Consider the following 19012-nt stretch of genomic DNA (forward strand, 5'->3'; position numbering starts at 1 on the left):
GTTTTTGATCAGATCTCTTAGTGAAAGATGGAATTACCTTCATAGTGTTTGCATTGAAGTAACTGATTATTCTTTGGCAAGCTAATTAGATGTCTACAGTACAAACTCTCTGTGCATATAAGTGACATGAAATGATGAGACTTCATTAATTACACTGCAGCACGGTGGATATACCATGATTTGGGGCAACGCTGCACACTTATTATTAGTGTATACTTTAATGACATTTTCAGCTCATGATTTCATTCAGTGTGTGGACTTTTTCGCACTGATGTTTATCTGTCTGTCTGTCTAGGGATTTAATCTGGTACATACATTCTGTTTGTGACTGACAAGAACTGATTAGTTTTCAGCTCACATGTTCACACACGTGAGCTCAGCAATGTCTGTCTGTTTGTCTGTCTGTTGGCCCAATAACCCCAAACCACCTAATCAGATCAGAATCAAATCTTAAACATTGATTTAGTTTGCTAATGGCTGGAACTAATTAGTTATTAGTCCCCCTGGACAAAGTCAAGGGGGAATTATGGTTCAGGTTCCGTCTGTCCCTCCATCCATGCAGATATCTCGGACATGTCTGAGCCAATTCCTTTCAAACTTGGTACAAGGATAATACACTATGACATACATATGCATGTCAGCTGTTTTGGGTGTGGAACGCATAATTACTGCTCATTTGCATAATGAGTGATTTTTTTTAAAAGAGCTCTGTTCCTTAAGAGACAGCACCAAGTTTGATGAATTTTTGTGCAAATGTTGGTCACACTTAGCTCTAATAGCACATAAAGATATTTGTCAGTATTGATTCAATGGCTAATTTGCATAAATTATGAATTTTCATAATTCCACTAATATTTCTATAAATACTGACTCAAATTTCATGAAACTTCTTACAGATGTAAACATACCAGAGCTGTAACTTTGTGCAAAGCCATTTGGCAGGATCATGTCAATTAATATCTTATTTGCATATTTGATGATTTTTTGTACTTAGGGTGCTATGTCAAGAAATACCCATTCAAATTTGATGAAACATGGTACAGATGTTTATATACCAGAGCTGTAACAGTATGCAAAGACAGTTAGCAGGATCATGTCACTTTATTGCTAATATTTTATGAATGCATATTTTATGAATTTCTGTAATTAAGGAAATATGTCTAGAAATACCACAACAAATTTGATGAAACTTTGTATACATGTTGATCTCAAAGTGTTGTAATAGGGAACAAAGACGTTGATCAGCAGTATCTTGTCAATTAATTGCTAATTTGCATATTTGATGAATTTTCCTAATTGGTGTGCTATGTCCGGAAATATTGTACCAAATTTGATGAAACTCGTTACAGATGTTGATCTCAAAGTGTTGTAGTAGCATGCAAAGACATTAATCATATAATGTCAATTAATTGTATATTTGCATATTTAATGAATTTTCATAATTAGCCTGAGAGGTCAAGAAATACTTCTTCATATTTGTTGAAACTTAGTATAGATGTTGAGCAAATCTTGCTTAACTGTGTATAAGGACATTTATCAGTATCATGTTAATTAATTTCTAATTTGCATATTTAACGAATTTTCCTTTTTAGTGTGATACGTCCTGAAGTCCTGCATAAAGTTTTATGAAACATGGTACAGATATTGATCTTTTAGTAGTGTAAACATGAAAAGTGACATCCTGTTGATAAATTATTTATTGACTTGTTTAATGACCTTTTGTAATCAGGGTGGCAGCTAAGATTGGCTGAATAGGTAAACAATGTTTGTAATGAGAGATCTATATTCTGAATGACTGCACTAAATCTGATGACCTTGCTGCAGATGTTGATCATACAAAGAATTACCAGTCAAGAAAGGCGTTTTAATGTAAGCAGTATCAGTAGCTACCTAGAAAGGATTTGCAAGCAAAAGCGAAGTTCCAGAGACCAGAGCAGCGGAAGAAGATTGGTGCAGAATGAAAGAGTGCTTGGGATTTTAATATGCATGCACGTACCTAGGCTATATAGGACTAATAGTGAGGGCTGAAGTTCATAGAACAGTGCATCATGGTAACTGTAGTATCTCTGTATGATATGGGCATTGTAGATGGCAGAGTTGGTAGACTTGACATAGATATGGTCTAGAAGGCTGCTTTTGAGTGTAGTTGGTTTGGTGATAACTTGAACAAAGTTTAACTTTGACATAACTTCATTTATAGGGTGAACTTGTTGTACAAGGAGATTTTCATTACAGTACAACGTAGCTGCAATGATTGTGTAGCGAGAGGTTGCTCACTGAACGGGAACCCTATGCTGCGCTACAAGGCCTTATGCCATGGGCGATTGGTCAATCAATTTTCCCGAAACCATTTGGTTTCGCCGCAAAACCAGGGATCAACAGTGCGATCGCCTACTTTGCGTAGAGTTCGTGTTCAACGTAAAATTCAGCGAGCGATCGACCTCTCACTACAATCAAAGTACGCGATGATACATAGCGTTAACAACAGAATACAACTAAAAGCAGTCCAGGGAATTACAGTACACAGATTACAAATGCCTACATGTACGGTAAAAAACGCAACAGTTACATACGGGGGCGACAACACACGGAAATGTATATCAGACGAGGGGAGACATGGGACCTAGGCCATTGAACTTGTAAACCGAGGCCACATGGCTACCCACTAAGCTACGGACAATCAACAAAGAAAGCCTCGTATATGTATACAAATATCTTTGGCAAAACTTATAATAAAGTTATAAAGCCCATCTTTAAAATGCGATCGTTCTCTGAAACGTCACAATATCCAAGCTCTTGAACCATCACTTTGCTTGAAACACCGCAAAGCAGAAATTCAACATGTCCACCAGCAAACCAGTCGAGTCTAAACCTGGAAGGCGTATGACGTAATAGTATATTGCCACGTACGGGTGGTATTTAGAGAAAAATAAAAATCAAAAAGGAACAAAAAACAAAGCGAAAGAAAGCTAGAATTATTAATAGCTGAACGCAAATTGATATTTGTGCAATGCAAAATTAAAAAAAAATAAATAAACAAACAAGAAATGCCTGTGAAACCCGTCCGAGCTGAGCGATGACATCATAAGCGTGTCATAATGCATTCTGGGTAACGAAGGTAAAATTTGTATATAGCATGTTCTATGGTAGTAATACGAGAGAAAGAAAGAAAGAAAGAAGGAAAGTGAGCAAAAACTAACAGTTCCAGATCTGGTCTCTGGAATTAATTATAGGAAGTATCTTCTGTACTGAACATGAGGAAATGTTTGGTTCACATCTGGCGATCTGACTTTTTTATGTCAAGAACCATTACTCAGACATGCCTGGACTAGTTTCTTACATATAAATTAAATTTTGAAATTTAAAAAGCCAGGGCATGACATACCTAATTCTGTCCAACTTGGTAAAAGGACATAACCCTATGCATCTACTTGTTTACAATCCAATCCACTATGGGCATCAGTCACAGACAGGGCTCGGGTACCCGCATTGCTTGTTTCATAGGCATCATATCGACTTCAATTTTTAGTCTCTTCTAGTGACAAATTCGCGATTACAAGGGGGACTATGTCATTGTCAATGACTTATTGGTTGGTGTGGCTTGCTTACATTTTGCTCATTTGCTTAATTAATGAATTAAAAAAAAATGATATGCCTTGAAAACAACTGCATGCAATTTGGTGAGATTTGCTACAAATATTGATCACATCAAGATATATTAGCCATGAAAGGTATTAAGGGGCGACAGGAAAGATAATAGATAATTTGCATATTTAATTAACTCTCCTAATTAGGGATATATATCTGATTTGACTAGATCAAAATTGACAAAATGTGGTATGTGTATTAAAGATACTATGTTTTAACATTATTGAAAGTCATTAGGCATTTTTTACTTCAGCCGATTCCTAATTTGCGTTATGTGATGAACTTTACTAATTGGGGATATATATGTGAACTGATGAGTGTAGCTTGCATATTTCATGCTCATTTGCATAATTTATGATTTTAGAAAAAAAAACAGACAGGCTTTGAGAACTGCTGCACAGAATGGGATGACATTTGCTAAAATGTTGATCAGACAAGTATTTATCCATAGTGAAAACCATCAGGGATGACATGAAAGTTAATTTGTCAAATTACACATTGATGAGCTTTCCTAATTAGCGATATATATCAGAGTTGACTTAATCAAAATTGACGAAATTAACATGTATATCTAAGACACTATACTTTAACATTATTGAAAGTCATTAAGTGTCTTTACTTCCGTCGATTCCTAATTTGCAAATTCAATGAACTTTCCTAATTAGGGATATATACCTGGACATATATACCTGGACTAACCACAGGGAGCGCATCCACCTTGTTTGTGTGTAAGTGTCTGTGTTTGGTAGTGTGTAAATTTTTGTGTTTGTTTATTTGTTATTTTAATAAAATAACAGCGAAAAGCTGTTTTGTTGATATTCGTCAAAAAAAGAGCATTTTTTATTTATTTGTTTGTTTGTTTGTTTATTCCGATGGTAAGGGTTAGGGTTAGGCTTAAGTTAGGGTTAGGGGTATAACTAGACAAGGGGAGCAAGTATAACTAGACAATGGGAGCAACTGGATTTCCAACATCTGTATTATCAAGTCAAGAAAAACACACCAAATAAATGCCAGACAATTGAAATATTTGGTTTTGCGGCAACATGTCCTGTACTTACCACACCTATCCTATAATTCGATGAAAAGGGCAAAAATCGGCGATATTTCGCATCTTTCTCCTTTGATTCGTACAGTTTGTCGGCAAAACTTAAGTGTCACACTTTGGCGGGTTAATACGTCAGTGAAATTCAAATTGGAAAAACTTATTTCTCAACCAGCTGAATGATGTTTCCGCATCGAAAGTGTACAGATTGTCAGGTTTTCTTCCACAAAAAGGGGAGTGGACTAATAATTGTGTTCAATTCATGCTGGACCATGAAGGATACCATTCTGGAAAAGGCACACTGCAAATCGGTCTAGATACAGTTCCAAACCACAGACACTTTCTTCCCAATTTGTAAGTTGCACTTAGTCCATACTTTCACACGGTTGGTGGCAGGGTCAACTTTTTCCTAGATCTTTGTTTTGTTTGTTTTTCTGTAACACGTTAATCGATGCGATACACCTTTACGAATACCCTGGCAACAGCAGTTATCAGGGTTTGATCTCAACATTGAGTAATCAAAAGTGTTACCAGCACGGAATATCTAGTTCATAGTCTTCGTCTGTCAAGAGTTCCTTATTTGTTGATGATTGAAGTTCTGACATGTTAGTACTGTTCATCAGTACTGTTTTGCGTCAATTCTTATCTTGGCAAGAGACTTTTCAGTCTCCCTGGGATGCCCTGCGATCCATTATCATTCCGAAAACAGATTGTATTTAAAAGCCATTCAAATATACCTGCACATCTTTTGGCTGTAGTTTTCAGGTAACATGGCTGGTGTTATGCCTGCAAATTGTTCCCAATTTCTAGTAGTTAATGACAAGAGCCAATACGCTTATAGGGGATTATTTCACTTTCCTTGGATAATCTTTTCAATTCTCACAGATGAACTTTTGGGTTGAGGAATATTTAAGGACAGTGGTGTTATTTAAGGTTGTTGGTGTTCCACTACATTGATTGACTTGAGGCGAGATCTTCAGGCGAGATCAATGTAATTAACTATGTAACACTTTGCGGTATTTATTTACAAGACTTTTCTCAAAGGGTTGCGTGAATCAAATACCACAAGTGCATTTACCCATTCTGCAATTAGCAATGTATAGCCTTGAATAATCCAGATACTAAGTAAAGATAATCAGAGTTTGAGGAGAAGCTATTCTTGACAATGTCCACAGCAATATCTTCGTTACCTGTGATACTCATTCAGTTTAGGGAGAGACTCTATCCCCGCAGTGTGTACTAGAAAATAGTCCAATTTTCTGCATAGAAAGTGAAGCTCAAATTGTTGTTACAAGGGTCTCATCGCAAACTTTCTTGTGTGTGGCCTGTCACTGCAAGAAGCTTGCCACAACGACCTAAATTGCTAAATGGGACCATCGCCTTCAGCAGGTTCTTTACGACTAGCTCGCTTCATTCATGCACATTAATGGATTATCATTGACAAAGGATTCATCTGTTCATTGCTAATAGATCTGATGTTGGTTACACATTCTGTCTGTTAGGTTTAGCGGTTACAACTGATCAGTCTAGATCAGTCTCTGTTGGTGCTTGTTTACTCCAGGTGGGACTGACTATTACGTTAATTTGCATCCGCATTATGTCATTCATTTGTGCTTATGCTTTGTGGATATCTCAGTTTTACATAATTTCAATCAGTTGATTTCAGCTTTGGAATTTTCTCTGTTGCGTTAGTTCTGTCAGCCACCGCATTAGCACCAGGCTTTCGACAGTATTGCACTTTTGCCAAACCATATATGTAGTGTAAAGAAAATGGTGGTGTTGATATTTTTCCTCAACCATCAGTAACTTACAACTGACGAACTGGATAGACAGATGGAAGAGAGAGGCTCTTTACTGTGTTTTCTGCGGTCTAAGGCTAGAGGAGTATATCATAAATGGTTATTCCTTTTCAACTGATTTCTCTTAAAATGGAACTTTTACTCCAATTTTATAGAGAAATCGCAGACGTCATCAAAATTTTTCATTCTTCAGTATCTTATGGTCCCACTTTTGCCATTGTCAGTACATGACGTCAGAGCTATCCTCGGGTATTGTTTCAAGTTATTTTCCTGCATGACAAGTGTTTTCACTACAGTTTATCTCAGAAATATGTCTACTGAGCATGGAGGTATGGGTTTGGTGTTTGTGGCTCAAGCTCGATTGTCATGCAAATAGTAGGTCCTAAGCCTTACCTAGGAAAAACCGTAGGTTTCATTAAAAGAATGCATGGTTTTTCAGTTAAACTTCTTCTATGGTTTTCGATACCCAGCTCCTGTCGAGAATGGTACTCTGATATAAGCTACCAGTTGCTTCACAGAAGGTAATGGTTCTGTTATAGAATTGGAACATTCCCAAAAGGATCTTAATTACTGTAAATATTACTTACCGTGTCCAACATACGCAGCTGTTAATCTCAAAAGTGTGATTTTACCAATTCATTTTTGACCACTTTTATGGCACAAAGTTAGATGGTCAACATAGTCGATGACTGAAGCATGAGTATTTTATGGATGATTGTTTTTGTTACACTGAATTTTGACTGTTATTTGTTTGACAAAAATTACAAAACTTAAAATGCTTTAGGGAATTTTCTAATTCTTTGCAAATAGACAAACCTTTATTGATGTTAACAATATTGGTGATGAGCTCATCTATGTCTTTAGACTTTGTAATCCTTTCGTTGATGAGTGAAAGGTCTTCAACTAGCTGCTCTTTCTGCTCAGTCAGTATCTTCATCTCAGGACTGTACTTTTTTTCGATGGAGGCAACTTCGGAATATATTTCATCGATCTGATCCGTTATTTGCTTCCTTTGAACCTCATCGGCATCTTCAAGAAAGAGAAGGTTCATCCCAAGATAATCCAGCTCAGTCGTTGGTTTCTGCTCTTCAATGTATTCTATTTTCCTTTGTACTTCATCCAACTGACCCTCGATCTCCTCTCTTTGCTTGTCCATTTTCTCTTTAAATGATGCCGACTCAATTTTCAGTGTTTCCCTCTGTGCTTCAAGATTCTGGTTTTCCATGCGTTGGCCCTCTGGATTTTTCATAGAAAGCCATTTATTAAGTGTCTCCTTCTCCGTTGTCTTAAAGTGTTCCCCCTCATCGTTGAAGACCGACTTTAGGCGATCTTTTTCATGTTGCTTCTGCGCCAGATCTCCCTTTCTTGCTATGACAGTGGCTCTACTCATGATAAGATCAGGGGTGTTTTCAGCTTCCTCTGAGTTGTAAACGATAAAGGAGAGGACAGTGTTAAAACAGACATACTTTAAAACAGATGACCTATTACATAAAATACATTCAAGACGGTAAAATAAGCCGTATCATGAAAACGAAATTCTGTATATTTATCTTACATTCAATCCATGTCACAGGATTTTAAGATGATTTTGTATATTGTGTATATTATGTTAAGAAATAGAGAAACCTTTCCTCACCTCTCTCTGTGATATCCTGCTTGCACTGCAGATATTCCTGGTAATCTATGAATGTTTCCAAGGACAACATCCTGGCACCGATATCATCCAGTAGAGGTATAGACAGAAAGGTTTTATCTGCCATTCTGTCCAACCGTCCACTGCTATAGGCATTCCACAAGGCGTCAGCTGCATCAGTGGAACCACATGTCATTACAAAGTTCAGACATCCTTCTTGAATGTTGTTTCCATCAAGTTCATTATGAATATCAGTCACTCTTTTCATAAAGTGCGGAGGATTAGACTTAGTGCTTGAATGTCCAAAGAAGTCTTTTGCCACTTCATTCATTTGTTTATCATTCTCTGGCGCACCACTTTTGACGTTCAAGAGAACATTAACACAACCTGCAAAAAACATATAAGCATGTAGTTTGGAATTTAGGCATTGTCCACATTGAAATATCATCAAAGCATAGTACCGTATACAATATGAAGTTTGAAATAGTGAACAATGTGAGAAATTATTGAAGTGTTCTTTTCCTAGTGCAAAACAGTGGCAATGACAATAAAATATAAATAAGATCGAATGACAGACGAGTTCTCAGCCACATAGCCAAGGGTTCCCATTATTTGCATGCAACATATCATCAAGAGCGCAGACCATTAATATTTGAATACGACTGCCGTGCGGTGAATGTAAAGAGATTTTTAACGGTAATGCTTAAAGCGCGTTGTGATCTGTCACTTTGCATTCAACCAACAAAATTTATAAGATGATATATCAAACTTATTTTCCTGTGGTAACAACCGGAAAAGACTACATTTTACGAACGTAAGAACAAATTGAACGAAGTGTTCTTGCATCACTCGACTGACCAACTGCAGAAAAAATGAGTGTTTATAAAACAAAGTGGAGGGCGGACATGAAACGTTTTATTGGGGTAGATTGTACCCTAATGCTTATGATGAATTGTATTCAAGATATTTTAATCCTCATGCAACAGGCAGTTTAACCATTAAAGTTTGACATCCACTGTCGAGTGGCATAAGGCGCCCTTTGACCTAAAATACGTCATTCTGTGACCTCTCAAAGGTAGGCCAATGCTTTGTGCGGAGTTTTAGGGAGCATTTCTCTCTGTTAAACCACTTATGGTGCAAATTCCATGCATCAAATAATTAGGGACTGGTCTGTTTCTTCGGCCGCGGGTGGTGGATTATTGAGGGGTCACCTTGGTTTGTGACTTTGGTGATAGGGGATCACCATGTTTCTGAAATACCCAATAAGTGGTTAAGTGTGTTTTTAGTCCCCACGGACACCGTCCGGGGGACTTATAGGTTTGGTCATGTCCGTGCGTGCATCCGTTTGTGCGTCCGTCCATTCACGCAGATATCTCAGGGATGCCAGGAGCAATTTCATTCAAACTTGGTACAAGGATTACTTCATATGTCATACAGATGCACGTCAATTTGTTTTGTAATACGATCCAATATGGCTGCCAGGCGGCCATTTTATTACGATTTTTTCATGTACAGATCGCCATAACTCAGGCATGTTTCCACCGATTTTATTCAAAGTTGGTACAAGAACATTGACCAATGTCATAGATATGCATGTTAATTTGTTTTGTGATACGATCCAATATGGCTGCCGTGCGGCCATTTTGTTACGATTTTTTTCATGTACAGAGCCATAACTCAGGCATATCTGAACCGATTTTATTCAAACTTGGTACAAGGACATTTACCTATGTCCTACATATGCACTTCAATTTGTTTTTTGATACAATCCAATATGGCCGCCAGGCGGCCATTTTATTACGATTTTTTCATGTACAGAGCCATTACTCAGGCATCTTTCAACCGATTTTATTCAAAGTTGGTACAAGGACATTGACCTATGTCATACATATGCACATTGATTTGTTTTGTGATACGATCCAATATGGCTGCCGTGTGGCCATTTTGTTACGTTTTTTTCATGTCCGGAACCATAACTCAGACATGTATCAAGCGAATTTATTCAAAGTTGGTACAAGGAGATTTACCAATGCCATACATATGCACGGTAATTTGTTTTGCTATACAATCCAATATGGCCACCGTGTGGCCATTTTATTTCGAGTTTTTCATGTCCTGTACAATAACTCAGACATGGATCAAGCGAAATTATTCAAAGTATTTTTTATCATAGACCTAATGAACAGGAATCTATCCTCTCTGAGGACCTGTAATCAAAGTACCCATTAACAAGTGGGGACTGTGTCATCAACGATGACTTGTTGAATTTCAACACGGGCTCATACTTGCCTAATATAAACTGCATCGTGCCAGCCATAATTTTTATCATTCAGTTACATTTTGGCGCATTCTTCGGGTGCATAAGTTTAATAATGATAAGACACATATTTCAGAGCCCCCTCCAAGCACAAAATTTTAATATATCAGACATATATATATATATATATATATATATATATATATATATATATATATATATATATATATATATATATATATATATATAAGAATAGTGTACAATTGGGACAAATCTTGTTTTTCCTACATACCTGAGTCAGGTCACTCAGCGCTAGCTATGACTGCACCTAACATCAATATATACTAAAAAGAAAAAAATAATTCCCAGAACTGCTCCAATATGCAGTACCCCGGAGCCGGAACGGGCTACCTATCGGTGCGAACTTGTTCACCCGATAGATAAAATTTTAGTAATTTCCTCTGAACTTAAAATGTGACGGAAGACCATTACTTCAAATAAAATGAGACGTTTCAGATGAATAACACTGATATCTACCGTAAAGTGTTCACTCTTTTATCTCTACGTACAAATGTAGTTCCTAAGTCGTTCTCTGCTCTATTCCCACCAACAAAACATTCAATCATACTCATTTCATTGCGATCTTTATCAATACTTATGATAATGTCACAAGATGTTCTGTTATCTGTTTTCATAGCATAATATCCAACCAAATCGTCAAACTCGTCTCCCGTAGCTAACTTTACACATCTAATGAGAACTGTACCATGTTGAAGTATTTTCATATTATCAGTCATCTGTTGATTTACTGTCTGTAAAGTTAATTCAGCTGCCTCATCACCGACACTTTTAAGACCCAGTTTCTTTAAAGTTGTGTCCCAAAATAATCTTACTGGAACTCCGCTAGCTGTATACGAGCAATAATTCTCCCCCTCGTTTATCCACCTTCTTAGTGTATTATCTGCCTTCATTATCGTATTAAGAGGACTAATTTTAAGGTGAATCGGTATACCAAGAAGTGCAATGTATGGATTCGTAGGAGTAAGCCAACTACGAAAATCTAACAACTTGTATTTGTTAACATTGCTATCGAAATAAATAACATTTGGAGTTCCTGGCAGTTCAGTAACTCCACCACTAATTTCACTATCCAATATATCTAAGATGTTACGCGGTACATTATAAGGCATGAATTTCTGACTATCCCCATCCCACGTCAGAGCAAAAGGAGTAGGATCATTTGAAGCCTTTGTAGCGTCTATTATGGACTCATCAATGTCTTTCAGTTCAGAAAATTCTACAGCATGCTCGTGGGTTTGCACCGCGGCAGAGGCTAAGACAAAAAGTTTCTCGCGGTCCTTATAACGAAGGACGTAATCCTTATTATGATTACCTGCTATCTTAGTATTATTGTTAACTTTAACATCACTCAGATCTTCGAGCTCGAGATTTTGTACGTGAATTGCACCTAGACCGAAGTTACTTTGACCAGACATAATTAACCTATATACAGTGAAAAATAAATAATACCTTGTAATATACAATACACAATCATGGCTTCAGCTATAGGAATGACAGTTCTCGGTGCTGTATTAAATGCAACGGCATTCACAGGAGGAAATATTATCGGACAAAAGCTTTCTGGTAATGGTGACGCTCTTATTGAAGAGAAAATTAGACATGATAAAGCATTAGAAAAATTTGAACATGATCGCAACGTCTGGTCAGAAAAAAGATTACTCCAGGCTGACTGGGAAAGAGAAAATCAAGCAAAGGACGCGCATGCTGCAGCTGAATTAAGAGATACAGATGCAGAAATCCTGGAAGAAGCAGAAGCGGTGCAAAGCAACTCTACGTCAGGCAAAGAAGTTCAATTCTCAGATTATTATCAGCCCAGTCCTGAGCAAAAGAAATATGAAATGATTTATATTGCTGGAGGATTGGTCGTGGGATGGTTTATCTTCCGATAGGGTTAGCTACAATAATTCAATACAAAAGCTAGTTGGCCAGTTATTGAAATTGATCATGTTTCCATCCTGATCTGTTATCCAAATACGCATTGAACTCATATGGTCTGAACCTTTTCTCAATGGCATGGAAAGTGCTCCGTTTTTAAAATCATAAGTAACCTTTTCACTTATTTCTTTTGTATCCTTGACGGGAAGTATTTGTAAACAGTCCGATAATTTTCCCTGTATGTATTCACCAGAGCCAAATGAAACATAATTTCCAGTAACATCGACGACATCTGAATGAACTATATATTTAGTAACTGTTAAGAAATCTGCTCGACCTGAACTCATAGTACTTTTTGTCACGGGGTTGTCCTCAGGTTTATCTGAAAAGCCGACGACGTTGGCGAAGCTACCTGTGGCATTGAAATAGACTTTAATATCTTTAGCCAAAGTTAGAAGAACGTGGTTTGTCGGCAGATGTTTTTCAAAATTAATTTTTTGCTTCAACCCGATTGCTTTGTTTAACGTATCAATATTGTAGTTACCCGGACGTATTGATTTTGTTGTCTTATTTTTTGGGTCGTTTCCTTCTTGATATTTTAGTACATTATTCGCCCTCGTTATGTTATGCCATGAATTATATAGTCCGCACTCTAGCAGTCTTATCTTCGTAAACTGTGCCATGTCAATGCTAGGGTTAAAATTAACAGTAACCGGTTCGCCTGTTTTGCTTACAATCCAAATGATCATCGTTGTACGTTGTATGTATATATTACTAAGTATAAGTGTTCGATGAATAATATTATTCGACTCTCCATTCCGAAGGTGCTCATTACAAAGTATAAGTGTTCGATGAATAATATTATTATTATTCCGAAGGTGCCCATTACAAAGTATAAGGTTCTGCAGGAATAATATTTTTCTGTTCAAGGAGATCTTTGGTCGCAACCGCGGCAGCAGTCGCACCGCCTAATTTTGCCAATCGAATTAAATTTGGTCGACTTGGATCGCCCACCTCTATTTTCAGAAATTTGCTGGAGATCATTAGATATCCCATCGCAAGTCCTGCGATTACAATACCATCGTACATTGTGTTTACAACTGTTTTAGTATCCATGATTGCTGACTAGTATATAAAAATAGAAAAATAAAAATAAAAAATATGGGGGAGTTAATCCATCTCATGCAATGTAGAGGAGCTGGGAACACCCCCCTCCCCTCCCCCCGGAACCCCTGTCGGAACCGTTCCGGAGGGAGCCGCTACGGGCTCTGTTTTTTTCGCTTTCTGGGGAGGATCTTTCCGGAGGGGACAATTATGCCGAGCACGCCCCCAATATAGTCCTAATGCAGTCAATGAAACTCCCACAATTCCTAAAACAAGATAACATTTATTATACCATTTATTATCACACTGTTGTGGTACTCTATCGGAACCGTTCCGAGAGGGGTCCAGAAAGGGGCTCGCTACCGCATCGTTCCCCTCCATTGCTTGGCGTTTCTTCTCCTTGTTTTGCCTGTTCCATTCCGCTAATCGCCTGCCCGCAGCAACTCTCCCTGGATGCTTCGTCGGTAACGTAATTTTCTCTATGTTGCGCTGTGTCGGAGGTGTCGGAGTCGTTTCTGTGTGCTGAGTCGGTGTTGGAAGCGTTTGCTGAGTCGGTGCTTGCGAAGTTGAATCCATTTATTTCAGGTATTATATTAAGCCCGATTTTTTAAAAATTTAAATGTTTACCCGTAATTAAACCGGTGGAAATTAGAGCAATCACGGGCCCCCACGTGTAGGCTATCCGCCCTGATAATCGTTTTATTTCACTGTTTAGAATAAAATCCTTTTTAAGATCAGTGGCATAGTTATCTCGGTCATCGATTGGAACTACCTGACTTATTGCACGGGCTCCTAGATCTATGAAACTTTGAGTGATGGTATCACTTATAAGAGAACTGTATTTTGCTTCGTACATTTTGAAGGCTCGTGTTATGAATTCATCTTTCCACGTTTCCACTTCTCTAACTGTAAACTCCTTACCAAAAAATAACTTACTTTGACCACTTGCGATGACACAGAGTATTTTTTCACGTTTCGTCTCTATTATGGATTGAGCGTCCGAAGGTAGTTCCGAAGCCCCTTCGGAACGTGTATTTGCCGCTGCCGATGACTTTATTAAATTCTCCATTGTTTGCAGTATGTTATCTATTCTTAGTAAAAAATAAAAAATTCGTTTAAACCTGAATCCGAAATAAAGTATTAACATAGTCTGGAATGTTAGTACCCCTAACGGAATGATTCCGGGAAAATTCTCCTCCATTTAAATCTATATGTATATAGAAACACGAATAATGAGTACAGACCTATTCCCAGTTGCTTTTCAATTGAATAAGACGAGCGTACCGACAGTACAGCATGCTGATATTCCTTCCAAACCGAATGGGGGAATAAAACCTATTCTCATGGACTTAGAAATATATGTAACGCCGACAGATAAATTTACTTTTCATCCAAGGGATGTGTTCAAAGATAACGTAATCACTCATCGATCAGCGAAAGAAAGTAATGTCTGGCTGGGCAGCCCGCACATGAAATACTGGGACCAGCAATTAAATTTCGCCGTATGGTGCAGCACTACTGGTTGTGGTATATCATTCGCCCATCTCGTCGATAAGAAATTTCCTCCGCAAATACGATTCATTCATGAAATGGGCGTTGCACTTCCAGACGATACCCCCACCTTCAAAGCTGGTGACAATCCGTACAATCTCGTTCAATATGAACTTCTCTGTACAGAATTTGGAAATATAAGCCCAACGAAGTCCGACTTTCGTTATCGAAAAGGTCAAAATAAAGGTCTTGGTTATGGATATGAATATTACACTAATCGTGGGCCTGTTCGACAGCCTGCCGCTGTATACAATGGACACGACTTTTTCCTCTCCGCCGACGGAGGCGTTTATTACACACATACAATTTTTGGAAAGAAAAAACATGTACTGTCCGACAAAGACAGACCACACTACTATTTCTTTCGAAATGATGGATCGGAGGGACAATACAATAGTTTCATTCCTCTGAAGGGAGACTCAGGATCGACAAAGGCTGGCCTAGCCCGCCTCAATGAAAGCCTTGAAGCCTACGTATATTGCATACTTGGCGCACAAGCGAATATTCGTAGTACCATAGTGGGCGATACTGGCAGTGCACAGCAAGTCCGAAAAGAATTTGGCGTTCTCCTCGAAGATGAAATTCGTAATACAGACAAAGTAATCAGTTATAGGCGATACCAAGACACAATAATGAATACTGGTGTCAAACTTGATATGGCAGTTTCGCCAAATTTACTTCTCTTACCGTCTGAGATGGTCATTCTTTCAGGCCCGGCGATCTCAGGTTATAATAATGAATTGCAATACGCAACAGAATCTATGTCCTTCGGGGTGAATGGTGATATAAACACGGAAGTTCGAGAAAGTGCTATACATGAGATGGAAGGGTGGGAGGATCCTGTGAAGTGGCAGGACGAGCCCGGAGGAGGAGCGACTGATACGAGTCGGGATCCCCCTCCCCTATCGGAACGGGCAGCATCTGCAACACTCACCGCAGACCCTATTCACGAATTCGGTAAAATTGGTTTGTTATCTTTAGCCATATTCATTACATTTATGTACAGTATATAGATCCGATGTATGCGACCCCACCATTCAACATGATTGTAACTGGACCGACAAATTCTGGCAAAACAGAATATGTGATGGATCTCCTCACCGGTCCGTACTTAAGGAAATTTGAATATATAGTTTTCATTTGTCCGACATTCATGAACAATAAAACGTATAATAAAAGATTCATTTTCACGGATGACAACGTATTTGTGTTTCCGGTCGGACTCGATGCTGTGGATGATACACTAGCCTTCGTACATAAGGAATGGGCCGGCACGAACACTTTAATAATCCTCGACGACTGCGCCTCGTCCAAAGATATGAAGAAGCGCAGTGACGTTTTAGTCAAACTTGGTTTCAGCGCAAGACACGACGGATTATCTGTCTGGGTTCTGACTCAACAATATACTAGTATTAGTAAACCATTTAGGGAAAACATACAGATGTTAGTACTATTTTACACACCGAGCAAGACAGACAACAAAACTATTATTAAAGAATATGGAATGGAGGTGTCAGAACGGGAGGTGGGTTCCCTAATCAGGCAATTGAAAAATACACCATTCAGTAAACTAGTATTTCATTTACGGCATCCGTACGACATTCAATTTTTCGTTTAATATAGCTAATCATGGAAGGCGACAACACCGAAGGCACTCTTAGAGAATTATATTACAACCCGAAAACTGGATTTGGAGGTGTACAAAAATTATATGACGCAGCACGCTCCAGCGGGTTAAAAATTACTAAGAAAGAGGTGCAGGAGTGGTTAAAAACTCAGCTAACTTATAATCTACATAAACCGGTACCTCGTACTCGTGGCGCGTTCCGAAGGGGCCGGCGCGTTTTCGTAACATCGATAGACAATTTTTGGCAGGCTGATCTTGTAGAGTTTTCTTCACAGTTCGCAAAAGAGAATCGTAACATTCGATACATGCTAACAGTAATCGATGTACTCAGTAAATATGCATGGGCTAGGCCAATACAGTCAAAAACGGCCGATGACATAATTAAGAAAAGTGGGAGAAGGCCCGACAAACTTCAGACAGATGAGGGGCGGGAATTTACTAATCAGAAAATGCAGGGGTGGCTCCAGGAGTCAGGCATTCATTGGTTTCACACCTACAGTGACAAAAAAGCTAGTGTTGTTGAACGTTTTAATCGGACCCTCAAGACGATGATGTGGAAATACTTTACATACAGACAGACACGTTCCTGGCTCCCCATTCTACCACAACTTCTCGAGAATTACAATAACACCGTTCACGGAAGTATCAAAATGAAACCCGTCGACGTAACAGAGGAGAACGATTGGCAGGCATTTTATACACTCTACCCTGAGTTGGCGGCCCGGGGAGCTAACCCTGAATTCAAGCCGGGAGAAAGGGTCCGAATTACAAAATACAAGACCACTTTCAGGAAAGGATATTTACCAAATTGGACAGAGGAGATTTTCGTGGTTTCAAAAGTGGTGTACACGGCTGGACTGGGAACGCCACCAGTTTACAAAATAAAAGATCTGAATGGAGAGGAAATACTCGGCACTTTCTATTCTGATGAACTTCAGAGCGCTGCTGGTGCCGACGAGCTGTACAGAGTAGAACGAATTTTGAAGACTAAAAAAATTAGAGGAAAGAAATACTATCTGATAAAATGGAAAGGTTATCCAGAAAGTTTCAATAGTTGGGAGCCAGAGGAAAATGTTATTAGAACTTCGTAAGTTCCTGTGCTGGTACTTGTCAAGTACGTAATTTCTAACGTAAGTACTAATGTAAGTATTTACGAAAGTTATTCAGTAAGTACCATGGAAGAAGTCTTAATTTCTTGAAAGCCAAAAGTGTCAATTTGCCACCCCGCTTCCAACCACCTGGCCAAGTATTTATCATGTATTGTCGTAAGTAATGTTCACTTATTGCATCTTTTTTGGCTGTATGTGGATGTGGTGGTACCCCGGATCCTCCGGAGGCACATATTAAGTTTGCAAGATCTTCAAAGCGACTTCTCATGTTATTATGAGCTGTTCTTTCGAGTCCTCCTTGTTCAGCTTTATCGATAAGTTCTGGCTGAAGTATAATGTACACAACTGACATGAGCCATAGACAAGTAACTTTAAAGTCTTGCCTTTTCATCATATCAAGTGCCCGTAAGTCAAACGGAGCATTATAAGCGTGCACAGATTCACAAGAATTAAGAAGTTTGTGTAGGTTCTTGAGTGAGACTCGAGGTTGTTCTAGTTGTTCTTGGTTAGGTGGATAATAAGCTTTTTCAAGTTCCTCCTTGCCGAAACCGTCTATTAAAAATCCCTGGCCACCGCCGCTCCATGCAATTCCAAAGTCAAAAGCTCGTGGGAAATCTACTGGTCCGACTGTTTCGGTATCAATTGTTGGATTAAGTATATTCTTGAGAAGGACAGGCGTAAGAGATTGATGAATTACCAAACATGGAAGTCTGTAGTCATTACAAATTTCTAAGAAAGTCTGTTTGAACTTGTTGTGAATCTCTTCTAGTTCTTCTAAGGCGGTTATTTCGTACGACCTGGCTCGAGTCAACACATTCCGCCTGCAATAATCCCAAGGCATATCTTTGAATATGATAATGAAACTATGTAAATGGTCAAATGCTCTAGAAACAATCTTTTTTTCTTCCGCTGCCACGCCTCGGATTCGAGAAAAAGTTAGATGTTGAATTATGGAAGAGTCACAAATAATGTAGCGTTCCGAAGGGGTACCCCCCTCCCCCCTCCCAGCGGGCCCCTCCCAGCCTGACATTGTAAACTAAGAGTATGTTCTATAAACTGATTCTGAAAATCGGCAATCGAAACGACACGCCCATTATAAAAGTCGGCAATGTTGCTGGAAAAACTAGTGTCAAATTCTGGTACGTGAGTCACCGTAGCAACTCCCTCCGCCAAATTTACTGCATCGTAACTCTTACCACTTCCAGTTGGTCCATTTATGAATATGTATGACATTTTGGGGATACTATATCATAGAAAAAAATTTTAAATTTTTTTTTTTATTAAGA

At 38.5% G+C, this 19012-nt stretch overlaps 1 protein-coding gene and 1 long non-coding RNA gene across 2 annotated transcripts in view; one reads left to right on the forward strand and one right to left on the reverse strand.

The window, feature by feature from the left end:
• The window catches only part of LOC139127391 (uncharacterized), an 85947-nt gene that overhangs the window by 21394 nt on the left and 45541 nt on the right, over positions 1 to 19012 (forward strand). The gene's annotated exons all lie outside the window — the stretch shown is intronic.
• Positions 1 to 19012, reverse strand: part of LOC139127390 (uncharacterized) — a 54335-nt gene that overhangs the window by 19173 nt on the left and 16150 nt on the right. Inside the window, exons 4-5 of the mRNA XM_070693306.1 lie at positions 8126 to 8509; positions 7306 to 7908 (exon numbers count right to left, since the gene is read on the reverse strand). Coding sequence (XP_070549407.1) covers positions 7306 to 7908; positions 8126 to 8509 — 987 coding nt within the window. The remainder of the gene's footprint in view (positions 1 to 7305; positions 7909 to 8125; positions 8510 to 19012) is intronic.

Source organism: Ptychodera flava, unplaced genomic scaffold (genome assembly GCF_041260155.1).
Source record: "Ptychodera flava strain L36383 unplaced genomic scaffold, AS_Pfla_20210202 Scaffold_31__1_contigs__length_3010019_pilon, whole genome shotgun sequence".
In the NCBI taxonomy this organism is placed as follows: domain Eukaryota; kingdom Metazoa; phylum Hemichordata; class Enteropneusta; family Ptychoderidae; genus Ptychodera; species Ptychodera flava.